Below are 15,653 nucleotides of genomic sequence, written 5' to 3' on the forward strand. Positions count from 1 at the left end.
ACTTGCAAACCAGGTTGACTGTCCTTCCAGTCTCTCAGTTGTTTGCTTTTTTTGGTTTCTGGGTCACACCCGGCCATGCTCAGAAGTCGCTCCTGGCAGGCTCAGGGGACCATATGGGATGCTGGGATTCGAACCACCGTCCTTCTGCATGCAAGGCAAATGCCCTACCTCCATGCTATCTTTCCAGCCCCTATTTTCCCACCCCTTAGGAATGTGTGTGTGTGTGCCCAGGGGAGCAGAAGGGGATGCCTAGGATCGAACCCCGCCAGGCAAGCAAGCAAGCATCTTCCTCTCTGAACTGTCTCCAGCCCCTATCAGTCAAGTTTACTTCCCAGAGTCAGTCTCCCCTCTTAAAACTCCAAGTCCGGGGCCAGAGAGATAGCATGGAGGTAAGGTGTTTGCCTTTCATGCAGAAGGTCGGTGGTTCGAATCCTGGCATCCCATATGGTCCCCTGAGCCTGCCAGGAGCGATTTCTGAGTGTGAATTCAGGAGTAACCCCTGAGCGCTGCTGGGTGTGACCCCCCCAAAAAACAAAAACACACACACACACACAAAAAAAAACAACTCCAAGTCCTGGCCATCTGCAGCATTTTGCACTTATTTGTGCAAGCCGGGCTCAGCCCAGAGAAGGTGTCAGTCAGGAGCTCCTGCTGTATGAAAGGTGAAGCAATAGCCGGGTAGATAGAGGGATGCATAACGAACTCCAAAAGGCACGTTCTGGATCTCTCAGCTGGCGCCCGATAGGCTGGAGAAGCTGCTCTTTCCAAGGGCCGAGACGCTTGGGGCCTAGAGGGAGCCATCCACCCACCTATCTACCTTCCTTACCTAGCTGCGCGCGCAGCCGCAGTCGGGCCCGGCCGTCGCCAAGGCAACAGACGCCGCTTGGCGCCGAGGGGCGTGGTCATACGATGACGTCATCACCGCGCGCCGCGACCCCGCGCGCCTCCCGCGCTCTGGGACCCTCCACCTGCGCGACCCCGCCCCCGGCTCTGCGCCGGCGCCCGCCAGCCTGGCCGCGAGGCGCATGCGCAGTGCGGGTCCCGCCGCTACTCGGGTGTCGCCGTCGCGCCGCCGCCGCCGCCGTTCCCGCCGCCTTCGGGGCCGCCTCCCCGCCTCTCCCCTCCCCGCCGGCCAGGGTGCGAGGAGAAGAGCCGCGGGGGTCGCCAGCGCCGCCATGGGGGTGAGTGAGGGGCCCCCCGAAACCCCGCGAGGTTTCCCCGCGCCCCCATTGTTCCTGGGGCCCCCACCGGCACGGTGACCTTTGACCCCGGCGGCCTCACTTGACCTCCCGGGCCACACATGACACCTGCGAGTCCCCACGCCGGGCTGGCTTGGGGGACCCCTCAATTCTATATCTACATCCCGGGGTGCCCCCCCCAACATCTTGGGCTCCACCCCCCTCGGACCCGAGCCCCGTGGGGGGCCCCTGGCCCGTGCCCGCCTCCTCTCTGCCACCCCTAGATCCCCTATACCACCATCCCCGGGGTGTCAACCGCTTGGGGGTCCCGTCCCAGGTCACACCAGGCCGGCTGTGCTCCCCCTCTTCCTCCCCCAGAAAGGAATAGCGTTTCCCGCTATTTGATGCTCCACCCACCCTCCCCTGGCAGCCCAGTTTTCACCCTGGCTGAGGACGCTCTGGAGTGGCTCTTAGGGGTTGTGGGGGGCTACTGGGTTGGTTAGAGGTCCTCCATCTGCTCCCCAGCTTGCCTGGAGCAGTGGAGGCTCTCTCCGGGCTTGCCAAGTTGCCTTGGGTCCTGCATCAGCGCTCAGGAGAGTAGTGGGGGGTCCCGTAGAGAGTTTCTTTGGGAAACTGGAGGGAAGAGAAAGTGGGCTGGACTGAGGAGGAGGCCCTCCTGGAAAGGTGGAAAAAGCTGCTTTTATTTGGGGGGGGGTGTTGGCCTTGCTCTGTCTCGGGGATCCCTCTTAAGTGATGCTGGAACCAGGCTCGACCTAGAGTCAGCCTTGTGATATGGTCGTGGGTGAGCACTGACTGCATTGGGTTTATGGTGCTAAAGGTGATGAGATAGGCTGGGGAAGGGGAACAGCTGTTTGTATGGGCCATCTACTGCACCCCTGGGCTGGCCTTATCTCCCCCACTGCCTTTGAACCATTCTCTTGCTAACTTCACCCAGCCTGGTAATCTCACCCCATCCCTACAGCACTAATTGGGTGCCCTTTGAAAAAACACCCCTGTGGGCTGGAGAGACTAGGCAGCTGGTAGGGCCTAGCCTTCTTGCAAGCAGCTGATTCTGATTTTGTTTGAGTCTCCTAAGCACCACCAATTTAAGGAAAAAAAAAAAAAAAGACTTTGGTATTCGCATGGCACAGTATGCTTAGTTCAATGTGGAATGTACCACTTTGGGGGATCCCTGACTTTGGAGCCAGAAGTGCCTCGTTCCAGCTTCACTCCTTGGCATGCCTGTCTGCTATCCCTCCTTTTTTTTTTTTTTTTTTTTACTTTTTGGGTCACACCCGGCGGTGCTCAGGGGTTACTCCTGGCTGTCTGCTCAGAAATAGCTCCTGGCAGGCACGGGGGACCCTATGGGACACCGGGATTCGAACCAACCACCTTTGGTCCTGGATCGGCTGCTTGCAAGGCAAACACTGCTGTGCCATCTCTCCGGGCCTGCTATCCCTCCTTTTTATGGGGGTGCATATCCGGTGATGCTCAAAGGTTACTCATGGCTCTGCACTCAGTAATTACTCTTGGTGGTGTTTAGAGAATCATATGGGTGCTGGGGATCAAAGTCTGGTCAGTTGCATGCGAGGCAAATGCCCTGCCTTCGGTAGGACCACTTCAGCACTTCTCTCCCTCTCCCTCTCTTCTCTCTCTCTCTCTCTCTCTCTCTCTCTCTCTCTCTCTCCCTCTCTCTCTCTCTCTCTCTCTCTCTCTCTCTCTTTCTCTTTCTCTCTCTTTCTCTCTCTCTTTTTGTTTTTGGGTCACACCTGGCAGCGCTCAGAGGTTACTCCTGGCTCTGTGCCTAGAAATTGCCCCTGGCAGGCTTGGGGGACCCATATGGGATGCTGTGAATCCAACTGAGGTCCTTCGGGATTGGCCTCATGCAAGGCAAACACCCTACCACTGTGCTATTCGGCCCCAGGTCTTCTCTTTGGTTCTTCACACCCATTCGTGCTCAGGGTCTCCTGCTGGGTCTGTTCTGGGGGGCTCGGCCATATGTGTGGCATACAGGAATATGGACTGTTTGGATGACTCCAAAACAATATACACGTAGCAGAATATATGTACAGGGATTCTAAGCAAGCTGCAAGTGTTTTTCCAGGATTCTCAGGCAAATCGATTGGTGCTATTTTTAATTCATCGGTTTGTCAGTAACCTAGGTTTTTTTTCCTCTTGCTAAATAGATCTTTACTTAACGAGCCAACTCATTAGATGTAGAGAGGTTCACCGGAGTCGACACATTCCATAACACTTCATCAGGAAGCTGCTGCACCCTTCATTTACTACAGTGTAGTAAATAAAAAACAATCTGATTTCAAATACGTGGTGGAAAAATATTTATCTAAGCCAATGGTCCTCAAACTACGGCCCGTGGGCCACATATTGTATTTATTCCCATTTTGTTTCTTCACTTCTAAATAAGATATATGCAGTGTGCATAGAAATTTGTTCATAATTTTTGTTTTTACTATAATCTGGCCCTCCAACAGTCTGAAGGACAGTGAACTGGCCCCCTGTTTAAAAAATTTGGGGCCGGGAAGGTGGCGCTAGAGGTAAGGTGTCTGCCTTGCAAGCGCTAGCATAGGACGGACAGCGGTTTGATCCCCCGGCGTCCCATATGGTCCCCCCAAGCCAGGGGTGATTTCTGAGCGCATAGCCAGGAGTAACCCCTGAGCATCAAACGGGTGTGGCCCCCCCCCAAAAAAAAAGTTTGAGGACCCCTGATAAACTGAACAAAGGGAATCTTGGATCCGCTGTACTTCTTAGATAGAGACTAAATCGAGTGACCTAGTGGCAGATCGCCCCTAGTTATTGGAAGGTTCCAGAACCCAGCCTGAGTGGAAGGATGGAATTCTGGTCTGTCCATGCCCGGTGCTCTGGGGTCTTCCCAGCAGGAGCCGGAAGTTGGACAGTCCCCACTGTGCCTTCTCAGTGCCAACAGCTGACCCCGAGGCTCTGAACCCTTCTGGCTCTGGCTTCTTCTCGAGTTTCAGCTGTGCCCCTCTTCTGGCCCACAACTCACAGCCCTCCCGGAAGCAGCACTGGGACCTGTGGCCCCTACCTTGGTGGCAGGAAGGCCACAGCTCCTGGTTACCGACCTCCAGCTTCTGACAGCTTGGTTGCAGCCTCCGAGTCAGGCAGACACCACCTCTGGTGTTATCAAACACCTGTTGACTTTGTTCCTTTGGTTTTGTTGTTCTTGTTTTTTTGGGGGGGGGGGGACCACATACCCCCAGCACTCAGGGATTATTACCTCTCGCTCTATGCTCAGAAATCACTCCTGGCATGAAGCCGGATCGATAGCACAGCAGTGGGGCATTTGCCTTGTACGTGGCTGACCCAGATGGACCTCGTTTAGATCTTTGGTGTCCCATATGGTCTCCAAGCCAGGTGCGATTTCTGAGCACATAGCCAGGAGGAACCCCTGAGTATCACCAGGTGTGACTCAAAAACCAAAAAAGAAATCACTCCTGTCAGGCTCAGGGATGCCAGGAATCGAACCCCATGCAAGGCAAACGAGGCAAACGCCCTACCATTGTGCTATCTCTTTAGTCCCTGTTCCTTTGGTTTTGGTGTTTGAATTCCATCCAGCTATTCTGGGAGGTAACTTGGTGCCAAGGCCTCTGCTGTGCCCTGCTTTCTGGCCCCTACCCAAGGTCTCCGAAGAGTGAGGATGAAGTCTTTACCTCTGTTCCCTAGTTCCTTTTCAGACCCTGGAAACTTTGTGGTGTGAAGACATTAACAACTTAAAAAATAAGGGGCTGGGGCTGGAGAGATTGCATGGAGGTAAGGTGTTTGCCTTTCATGCAGAAGGATGGTAGTTTGAATCCCGGCATCCCATATGGTCCCCTGTGCCTGCCAGGGGCGATTTCTGGGCATAGAGCCAGGAGTAACCCTTGAGCGCTGCCAGGTGTGACCCAAAAACCAAACAAATTAAAAATAAATAAAATAAAATCCAAGGGGCCAGCCACACTTAGTGGAGATCAGGCTTTACTCCTGGCTCTGCTCAGGGGTTACCACTCCCAGTGGTATTTGGGGGACCATATGGGATTCTGGGGATTGAACCCAAGTCTGCTGCTGCAAAGTAAACGCCCTGGGGAGGATAGCAAGTAGGGCATTTGCCTTTCTTGCAGCCAAGTCAGTTTTGATCCCTGGCATCCCGTATGGTTCTCTGAGCACCACCAGGAGTGATCTCTGCACATTGCCAGGTGTGCCCCCCCTCCCAAAAAAAATAAGACCACCAAGACAAGTAGTACCCTGCCTGCTCGACTATCCTTCCCAGATTTCTTTTTCGTTGTTTTTGGGCCGCAACTGATTGTGATCACTACTAGTAGGGACCAGGGGTCCATATTCAGTGCTGGGGATGGAATCTGGGTTAACTCTATGAGAGGTTCATGCCCTGCTGCTCTTTCTCAGACCCCAGGTCCCTGTTTGGAAAAGCTACCTCATGCTCCATCTGTTTCACTTCGTTTTGTTTTTGTTTTTTTGTGTTTTTTTTTTTTTCCTTGGATTTTGGGGCCATACCTGGCGATGCTCAGGGATTACTCCTAGCTCTGTGCTCAGAAATTGCTCCTGGCAGGCTCGGGGGGACCACATGGGATGCCGGTTATCGAAACTTGGTCTGTCCCGGGTCGACTGTGTGCATTTGTTGTTGTTGTTGTTGTTGTTGTGGGTCACACCTGGCAGTACTCAGGGGTTCCTCCTGGCTCTATGCTCAGATATCGCTCCTGGCAGCCTTGGAGGGACCATATGGATGCAGGGATTCGAACCACCGTCCTTCTGCATGCAAGGCAAACGCCTTACCTCCATGCTATCTCTCCAGCCACAGAAATCACTTTTTTTTTTTTTTTCGGTCACACCTGTTAGATGCTCAGGGGTTACTCCTGGCTAAGTTGCCCCTGGCTTGGGGGGAGGGACCATATGGGACGCGGGGGGGGGGGGGGAGGGGATCGAACCACGGTCCTTCCTTGGCTAGCGCTTGCAAGGCAGACACTTTACCTCTAGCGCCACCTCGCCAGCCCCAGAAATCACTTCTTTTTTTTTTTTTTTTTTTTGTTTTTTTGTTTTTTTGGGTCACACCTGGCAGTGCTCAGGGGTTATTCCTGGCTCCAGGCTCAGAAATTGCTCCTGGCAGGCACAGGGGACCATATGGGGCGCCGGGATTCGAACCGATGACCTCCTGCATGAAAGGCAAACGCCTTACCTCCATGCTATCTCTCCGGCCCCAGAAATCACTTCTTGAGGGGAACAGCTGGGAGTACTGGGGATGGAACTCAGATCAGCTGTAATTCATGCAAGGCAAATGTCCTCCCCACTGGACTATCTCTTTTTTTTTTTTTTTTTTTGGTTTTTGGGTCACACCTGGAGGTGCTCAGGGATTACTCCTGGCTGTCTGCTCAGAAATAGCTCCTGGCAGGCAGGGGGGACCATATGGGACACCGGGATTCGAACCAACCACCTTTGGTCCTGGATCGGCTGCTTGCAAGGCAAAAGCCGCTGTGCTATCTCTCCGGGCCCACTGGACTATCTCTTAATCTCTTCTTGTGACCTGGGGCATAGAAGTGGTCTCCAGTCACCTTTGGGAGTTGTAGCACAGCTGCCTGGGGCATCTTCTCCTAAGTGTGTGGGAGGCTGTTCTGGTGGGAGGGGTGTGGGCTCCACTGAGCTTGGACTCTCAGAGGATTCAGTCATAGGCACAGCTGAAGCGGGCGCTGGGGTCCTGTTAGGTGGGGTGTTATGTGAGCTTGGTCTCTGCTTCCTCCTCGTCAGAGTGAAGGGTATAGAGCTGGCAGTTACTAAGATCAGAATGGAGTGTCCCGAGAGCTGGAGAGAGAACAGTGGATAGTGAGCTTGCCCTTCCATGTGTCTGATCTGGGTTCGATCCCTGATACCCCCCATGTGGTCCTCTGAGCACTGTTGAGGGTGCCCCAAAAACAAATCAAGAAATAGACCATCTTGGGGCTGGAGCTATAGTCGTACAGCGGTAGGGTGTTTGCCTTGTACACGGCTGATTATATCCCTGGCGTCCCATATGGTCCCCCAATCCAGGAGTAACCCCTAAGCTTCACCAGATGTGACCCAAAAACAAAAAGAAAAAAGAAAAAGACCATCTTTTGTCCGGGGTCTTGGGGAGGAATTCCGGACTACCTGCTCTTAGACCCGTGCTCTGCCACCAGGCACTGCCTGGTTCGTGTAGACCGTCCTAGTTCCAAGGGCTTATCCCCACTGGCACCGATGACTCCCGGGAGAACTTGTGGGTCGGAGAGAAGGTGCGGGGCTAGGCCCTCACCTTGCATGCAGCTCACCCTGGTCAGGTACCTGGCACTGTGTGTGGTCCCTCCGAGCACTACTGGGTGTGCTCTCCCAACATTGTAATTTGGTGGTGGGCAGGTTTTGGACCAACATGTGGGAATGCTCCAGGGCTATGCCCTGCTCAGTTCTGGAAGGCAGTCATTCCTGCTGGTCCTCAGGGACCACACACTGCTGGAGGGGGTCAAATCCAGGCTTCCCTACAAAGCTGTGCCAGGCTTATTTGTCCGAGTAGCTGGGTGAGCTGAGGACATCAGGAACCTGTGGTAGGATGAGGTGCACATTGCAGTGCCGAGAGAGCAATTCAGTGCAGAGCAATTTGGTATTCAACCCAGTCACACAGCAGAGACTTAAGTTCAGGGTTCTGGGCTCAAAAGCCCATGCTCTTGTGGTCTCTGACATGTCCCTCGGGAGAGACAGTTGGTTGCAGTCTTCCTTTAGGCATGCTCCCCAGACCCTGCAGGGCTGCCTTTCTGCCAAGTGGGCAGGACTGGTTGGCACAGCCAGGGAGCCCTGCTGCTCCTATATGCTGAGTTTAGGGGCTCCCTGGTGTTGGGCCAGCCTGCAGCAGTCCCAGCCTTGTGCACGGGCAGTGAAGCGATTCAGGAACTCTTGCTCTCTGTCGCCACCGTGAGCCCCATGTGAGAGCGAGCCCACAGGCACTTTGTCCTGCAGGCTCCTGAATGGGCCCCTCCAGAGGCACCATGTCTCAGGGCTCTTGGTGCCCATCTTTCATTACCGGGGTTTTTTGTGGATATGTGGGTAAAGCAGGGACGTATGACCCCTGAAAAGGGGTTTGATCCTGGGTCAGGCTGCGGTGACGCCAGAATTGCCCTCTTGCCCGTCCTCAAGATAGGTGGATGGCTTGGGAATGATGCAGGCTGCTGAGTGTCCTCAAGGACGCCCAGGGCCCCTGCATCTCCTCTGGGCAGTAGAGAGAGATCTGGAGTGGCAGCCCCCCAGCTGGCAGGCTGAAGGGCCTGCGGTCAGACTGGTTGCCACAGGCGCCACTAGGCTTGTGTGGTCCTGGCAATGCCGTGAGCAAGTTGCCTGGGGGAGGAAGGGGACAGGCTGCAGCTGGGAGGGGTCATTGGCCATAGGACTGGGGTGACTGAACCCAGGAGGCTTGAGTGGGTGCTGCTGGCTCCAGGGGTTCTTGTCTTTTGTTCTTGAGTTGGTGCCTCTTGAGGGGACAAGGAAGAGCAGACCTTATCCCTAGGCACTTTCCTGGGCGGCAGACTAGACTGCTGCAAGGCAGGGCCATCTTACGGTGGCTTTGGGGTGTTCTCTGTATTCTGGGTGAAGTGGGGAGACGCAGCAGCCATAAGAAGTGTCCCTGATTCCTTCTCTCCACCTCACACCCTGGAGGGACCAGCACAGCAGTTGCACTTCTGGGGGCAACCTGAAGGCATCAGCCCACACACTTGCGGATCCTGCCATCAAACCACACCCGGGTGCCACTTGTCCTGCCCAGTGCCCAGGTGGGAAATAGTCCCTGACACCTGTGTTCTCAGGGACCTGTGATCAGGAAGGAGACCAGGAGTGGGGAGGACAGATTTGTTTGGGGAACAAAGGGAAAGCTTAGCCATCTGGCCAGGCTGGGCAGGTCAAGAAACCCCACACAGAAGGGCACCAAAGCACCAGGATAAAGGCTGAAAGTCCATGAGCTCAGGTGGGGACGTGGCCACACTCACACACACACACACACTGATGGACAAATGCTCTGCTGTGTTAGTTTGGATGCAGTTTGCCCTGCTGCTCCTCAAAGTCTACTGGTAAGATGGTTGCCAAGGGGAGAGGTAGGACTGGGGGTCTTTCCTCTGACACAGAGCCCCCCCTTTCTTTTTATTTCTTTTTTTTTTTTGGCCACACCTGGCGTTGCTCAGGGGTTACTCCTGGCTGTCTGCTCAGAAATAGCTTCTGGCAGGCACGGGGGACCATATGGGATGCCGGAATTCGAACCAACCACCTTAGGTCCTGGATCGGCTGCTTGCAAGGCAAACACCGCTGTGCTATCTCTCCAGGCCCAGAACAACCCCCTTGACCAACCTAACTGCCCTAATGCTTCCTCCTGCAGGGATCCAGGTGCAGCCCCCTGTTGAGCCATCATAGGTTCAGGGCCCGGCCTCTTGGAACTTTTGGCTCAGTGTCCCCCTCTCCCTCAGCATGTGGGGTGTGGGGACAGGGCTGCCCTGGAAGGGATTCCTCTTGTGGCTACTGCTTGCAGTGTGTCTCAGGAAAGCCCCATGTGGGATGCCACGGCCTTTCTCAGCAGTCTGGCTTTGCTTTCCCTGCTGCAGAGGAAGTCGAGCAAAGCCAAGGAGAAGAAGCAGAAGCGGCTGGAGGAGCGCGCAGCCATGGACGCCGTCTGTGCCAAAGTGGAGGCCGCCAACAGGGTGACTGACTCCTGGGCCCGGGCATCGGCTGCTTCTGGCACCACCGCGTGGCAGACTCATGTTACTACAGGGATGGGAGGTGGGGAGGCTGCCAGGTGTGCCCGACATGTGGGTGACCCTCCTCTCTGGGTGTCTCCTTCACAGTGATTCAGATTGGAGGAGGTTTTTTGGTGGGTTTTCTTTGGGAAAGGAAAACCCTCCCATGAAACTTATTTTCTCCCCCAAGACTGGGTGGGATAGGGAGGAGGACCCTGGCTTCAGTGACTGGAGAGAACATGGGACAAGGCATTTATTTGCCTTGTATGTGGTTTGATTCCTGACATCGCATACAGTCTTCTGAGCACCACCGGGTGTGACCCAAAAACCTGTTCTCTTTGAGTCTCCAGCCCTGGTCTTCCTCTGCGGTCTGCCCAGGTGGAGTCATCAGAGTCTGAACAGGGCTTGGTGGCTGGTACCCTCTCAGCTGAGTTGAACTCTTTAAATTTTTTTGGTTTTTGGGCAATACTCAACAGTGCTCAGGGGTTACTCCTGGCTATCTGCTCAGGAATAATTTCTGGCAGTGCTTGGAGGACCCTATGGGTGCCAGGGATCAAATCCAGGCAAATGCCCTCCCCGCTGTGCTATTGCTCCAGCCCCCAAGCGTAACTCTTTTCCAGCACTGCTGCCTGCCTGTAGGGTCGAGCCCTCCTCAAGAGTAGGCAGAGGGCCAAACCCCCATGGGTGTCTGTGTCACTGTTTCTTCCTGTCCACAGCTTGGAGACCCCTTGGAGGCTTTTCCAGTCTTCAAGAAGTACGACCGAAACGGGTGAGCACACTTGGGTTCCCACACTGTCTCCAGAGGGGCTAGGGAGCCCCGGGTAGGGTTGGGGCTGTCCCTATTCTCCTGGGGAAGGACCAGAATGGAATCACCTCCCCAGGCCAGTGGGACACTGAGGCTCACGGAAGGTGGCTTTGGAGGGGACAGTGCCTAGAGCTTTCATTTGCCGTCTGTGCTGTGCCTGCTTGCATGGCTTTGGGGCCCTGACAGCACAGTGGCCTTGAATAGGTACTGACTCTAATTCCAGCTGCCAGCTGGGGGTGGGGGGCTGGGGGCCAGGAGGTGAGCTCAGGGTTCGCCATGCTGAGCACTGTGAGCACTGGCTGGAGCCCCCCCCTTCTGCATTTCCTGCTTCTGTTGGGAAACTGGGCCTCTTGGGGGCCAGAGAGATGGAGAGATAGCATGGAAGTAAAACATTTGCCTTGCATGCAAAAGGATGGTGGTTCAAATTCCGGCATCCCATATGGTTCCCCAAGCCTGCCGGGAGCGATTTCTGAGTATAGAGCCAGGCATAACCCCTGTGCACTGCCGGATGTGACCCAAAAACGAAAAAAAAAAAAGAAACTGGGCCTCTTTAGGCCTGTGTGACTCCTGCGGGGGTCACTTGCTGGTCACAGGATAGCAGGGCTCTGCCTGGGTGGTTTGGGAGAAGAGGCCGACTGCTTTCCTTCTGGGCAGGGGCTGCTGTGGACGCCAGTGCCTCAGAGGCCTTTAGTGCCACCCACTCAAATTTGCAGATTCTGTTCCTGCAGAGTGGGGCACTTCTACTCCTGCATGGTCAGAACTGAGAAGGGGAGGAGCTAGGGGGCCAGAGAACCCCTACAGGGCCTGCTGCCCCACAAAGGCACTCGACCTGGGCTGTGTCTGACCCTCCGAAGGCCACTTGGCCCGGGAGGGTTCCTGCGTGCCTTGGAAAACAGATTATGGGGCTGTCCAGGGGCCTCTGAGCAAGGCACTTGGTGAGAGGCAGCTCTGGACACTGGCGAGTAGGCCTTTGGGAAGACACCCACATGGGGTCCATGGAGCTGGAAGATGGGGTGACGGGAGGGCTGGAGCACACAGGGCAGGTCAGCAGGACGTGAGTGGAGACAGTCGATGATAGCTTGTGCCTTGATCTTTCCAGGCCTTCTGGGTTCCTGTCTACCTCCAGACATGCTATTTGAGGCTGGATGAGATGGGCTGGTGGGCAGTGCTGGCCGGGGGCCACCTCTGAACATTCCTGCTCCCTCTTCTCAGGCTCAATGTCTCCATCGAGTGCAAGCGGGTGTCCGGTCTGGAGCCAGCCACGGTGGACTGGGCCTTTGGCCTCACCAAGACCAACATGCAGTCCATGTAAGCGGGGGCGGGACCCGCTGTCTGGGGTGGCTCGGTGCCCTGGTCCCTGACGGCCCCACCTTCCCAGGTATGAGCAGAGCGAGTGGGGCTGGAAGGACCGAGAGAAGCGGGAGGAGATGACAGACGACCGAGCCTGGTACCTCATTGCTTGGGAGAATAGTTCGGCCCCTGTGGCCTTTTCTCATTTCCGCTTTGACGTGGAGTGCGGGGACGAAGTCCTGTACTGGTAGGCAACCCCAGAAGCTGGGCTGGGTGGATTGGTCGAGGCCCCGATACCTGTCTGGGGTGTCTGCGGGGACACCACCAAGCTTCTCCCTGCGTCCTTCTCCCAGCTATGAGGTGCAGCTGGAGAGCCGGGTTCGGCGGAAAGGCCTGGGCAAATTCCTCATTCAGATCCTGCAGCTCGTGGCCAACAGGTGAGGGAGGCCTCGGGTGCCCCTGGCCATCCTGCCTCTGCTGGGGGGTGTCCCGGGGGCGTCGGGCTCTCTGTTTCTGCTGCTGGAAGGTTCCCGCTCCTTCTCCCCAGCACACAAATGAAGAAGGTGATGCTCACGGTATTCAAACACAACCATGGCGCCTATCAGTTCTTCCGGGAAGCACTGCAGTAAGGCCAGGCCCTGGGAGGACTAAGGGGGGCGCTGCCCTCTGGCGGGTTCCCCGTGCTTTCTGGGGACCCTCTGGGAGCCACCTCTCCACCTCCTTACAGGTTCGAGATCGACGATTCATCCCCCAGTATGTCTGGATGCTGCGGGGAGGACTGCTCCTATGAGATCCTGAGCCGCAGGACCAAGTTTGGGGACAGCCAGCACTCCCATGCAAGCGGGCACTGTGGGGGCTGCTGCCACTGAGACCCGCCCCCCTCCAGGAGCCGGTGCGGAGGGTGGGGTCTTGGGCTGCTGCTCCCCAACTCTGGGCTCCCGCAGCCACCCGTGCCACGTCCCCCGATTTCTCTGCAGCTGCCCCACCCCACCAGGACCAATGGCGTGCTCCACCCTGTCTCAGGTCCCCGGGAAACTGGGGTACAGCAAGAGGCCTGAGGCCAGGCTTGGGGCGGTGCCCCTGGGAGACCCTGGCTTCTGGGTGGCCTGTCAGGCTGTGCAGTCCTAGGGACCACAGACCCTTCAGGGGCCTCTCTGCCATGGGAGGAGTGCCTGTCACTCAGGGCTCAGCCATGTCCTCGCGAGATCCACGGAGAGGACGGGGCCTGCCCACACCTGCGGTGCCCCTCGGTACCTCGTCTCTGCCTAGCCCCCTGTCTCGGTGCTGACTGCTCTTCGGAGCCCCTAGCAGGCACATCACCTGCACTCCCGGCCTCACCCCTCGCTGCCTCCATGAGGCTCTAGCATGGCGACCCTGCACGGCCCTGCGTGGGGAGGGATGGATGGGGAGAGGCTGTGTAGCCTCGCTCAGGGACTGGGCAGACTCAGAAATTCGCCTCCTGACAATTGCAGGGCTCTCAAGCAGGCTCGGTGCCACTCGAAGCAACACAGGCGGGGTGGTGTGTGCTCCCGCTGTCGCCCTGCCTCCTGGCCCCTTTTCGCCGGGCCTAGTTCCCCTGTGCCAGGGTGCCGCCCACCAAGCCTGACCCTGGGGTGACTGCAACCTGCCCCGGCTCTGCATCCCCATGGTGAAGGTCTGGGGTCTTGTCACTTGGCTTGGCTTGTGCCCACTTCCGAGTTCATGCTGCTTTGCTCTGGGCCAGCCTTTCAGGGGCACCTGAAGGAGTTAGTGGCTCCATTCCAGAATTTTGGGGTGCTGAGAGTGTTTATGAAGCTTCCTGGTGGGCCCCACCTCTCAGAGGACTCCAACGTGCATCAGCAGTTGCCGTCTTGGGTCTGGATAGCTGATCTCCCACCCCAGGCACCTGCAGGCTCTCCGGTGCACCCCACACCCAGTGTCCACGAGGGCGTTTCTTCCAGACTCTGGGCCCCCGCCATCCCTGCAGCACACTCTTGTGGGGGGGCTGTGGGGCTATTTTTGAAGGTTTTAGTTGGCCCCGCCCTTTCAGGTTCTTTATCGATCTGGACGTGTGTGTGGTTCTTTTTAGCTCCTCCTCTTCTTTTAGGGAAACTTTGCAGATAACCCCATTGATATGAATTTTCTTTCTTTTGCATTTGTTACCACTGGAACCCAAGGGAACTCTGGTCTCTTTTACATTGGATGTATTTGTACGTCACAAATAAAGATGCTTTGTTCAGCTGCGGGGCCAGCTGCCTGACCTGGGGGGACTCCTGGGTCTAGCTGTCAGGACTCTGTACCTCTTCCTGGGGGTCTTGGGAAGGGGGTGGCAGCCCAGGTGGAAGCAGATGGTCTTGTATAGGGGCCTCTGGGTGCTGGGTGTCAAACCCCCCCCCCCAACTAGACCTGTGCTGGGCCCTGATGGAAGGGGAGGGTGTCAGGGGAGGTGCTTGTGTGCTAGGAGCTGGGAGGGGCGAGTCCCCCAGGGTGGGGTCCCCAAGGCAGGGTACAGCTGGACCTTGGGTGACAAGATTCTTTTTTTTTTTTTTTTTTTTTGGTTTTTGGGCCACACCCTGTGACGCTCAGGGGTTACTCCTGGCTATGCGCTCAGAAGTTGCTCCTGGCTTCTTGGGGGACCATATGGGACGCCGGGGGATCGAACCTCGGTCCGTCCTAGGCTAGCGCAGGCAAGGCAGGCACCTTACCTCCAGCGCCACCGCCCGGCCCCACAAGATTCTGACCCCCAACTTTGTTCCTGCCACTTTAGTCTCTGTGGGCCACACTTGGCTGTGCTCAGGGATTACTCCTGGCTCTGCATTCAGGAATCATTCCTTGCAAATTCGGGGAACAGTACGGGATGCCGGAGATCGAATTTGGGTCAGCGGTGTGCTATCACTCTAGCCACTCTGTTTAAATCACTCTGGCGCCCTCTTGCAAGATGGTGTGACAAAAGTGCTTGGGCCGTGGACCTCCACCCATGCTGAGTAGTGCTTGAGGTCAACCCTCAGATTGTGGACTCTGGTCTCGGTGCTCCCTGAGGGGGCTCTGCTTTGCTGTTTGCAAACACCAGTTCACCAGCTCCCAGGCTCCTAGCTGCAGCCCCCAGATCTTTCTCTGGTGGGGCTCACCTTGGCCATGCCCCTCTTTGGGTGCTCTCACACCTGTCTTGGCAGAACCTGAGCTGCTTCTGCTGCAAGGGAGGGCTGGGGAGGCTGCATTATGCTGAGAACCTGTTCTGTGCCCTGCAGCAGCCCCCCTCCCCACCTCCCTCCAGCAGCTGCTCCAGCCTCATTTCTGGGGTGACTGATGGACAGCATGACTGGCACCCATCACCATGAAATGTCTGCTGTGTACCCAGCTCTAGCGTTACTTCCCCCCAAGCCAGAGCCTGTTGGCAGACAGGCTCTCTGCAAGGGCCCCAAAGGGCCATGGCTCTGGTGCAGGGTCCTGCCAGAACCAGGAGCTCAGCTGGCATGGAGGCAAAGTCAGTAGTAAGCCTTGAACATTGGGGGGTGTGACCCAAACAACTAAAACAAAACAAAACAAAAAAAGATTGCTCTAGGGCAGGACCACAAAATGTTGTATGGAGGGCCTGCCGCGAGTTTGAGACCCCTGCTGGTGGACGAATCTGATGGAGCAGGGTAGCGGTATAGAAAT

The 15,653-nt window shown here is 56.3% G+C and overlaps 1 protein-coding gene across 1 annotated transcript; it reads left to right on the plus strand.

The window, feature by feature from the left end:
* The first annotated feature begins 1,076 nt into the window (after window positions 1-1,076).
* Window positions 1,077-13,905, plus strand: NAA40 (N-alpha-acetyltransferase 40, NatD catalytic subunit). The gene is made up of 8 exons (XM_049779908.1): window positions 1,077-1,181; window positions 9,791-9,886; window positions 10,639-10,691; window positions 11,940-12,035; window positions 12,106-12,264; window positions 12,371-12,454; window positions 12,565-12,642; window positions 12,745-13,905. Exons 1-8 carry the CDS (start codon window positions 1,176-1,178, stop codon window positions 12,884-12,886), a joined length of 714 nt encoding a protein of 237 aa, XP_049635865.1. The 5' UTR covers window positions 1,077-1,175; the 3' UTR covers window positions 12,887-13,905.
* Window positions 13,906-15,653: the final 1,748 nt, after the last annotated feature.

The sequence above is a fragment of the Suncus etruscus genome, chromosome 9 (genome assembly GCF_024139225.1).
Source record: "Suncus etruscus isolate mSunEtr1 chromosome 9, mSunEtr1.pri.cur, whole genome shotgun sequence".
In the NCBI taxonomy this organism is placed as follows: domain Eukaryota; kingdom Metazoa; phylum Chordata; class Mammalia; order Eulipotyphla; family Soricidae; genus Suncus; species Suncus etruscus.

What these genes read in the sequence shown, in the direction of transcription:
- NAA40 (XM_049779908.1), top strand. An exon ending in AAGTGGAGGCCGCCAACAGG is followed by an intron (nt 9,887 to 10,638) that starts GTGACTGACTCC and finishes TCCTGTCCACAG; the next exon opens with CTTGGAGACCCCTTGGAGGC. An exon ending in CTGCAGCTCGTGGCCAACAG is followed by an intron (nt 12,455 to 12,564) that starts GTGAGGGAGGCC and finishes CCTTCTCCCCAG; the next exon opens with CACACAAATGAAGAAGGTGA.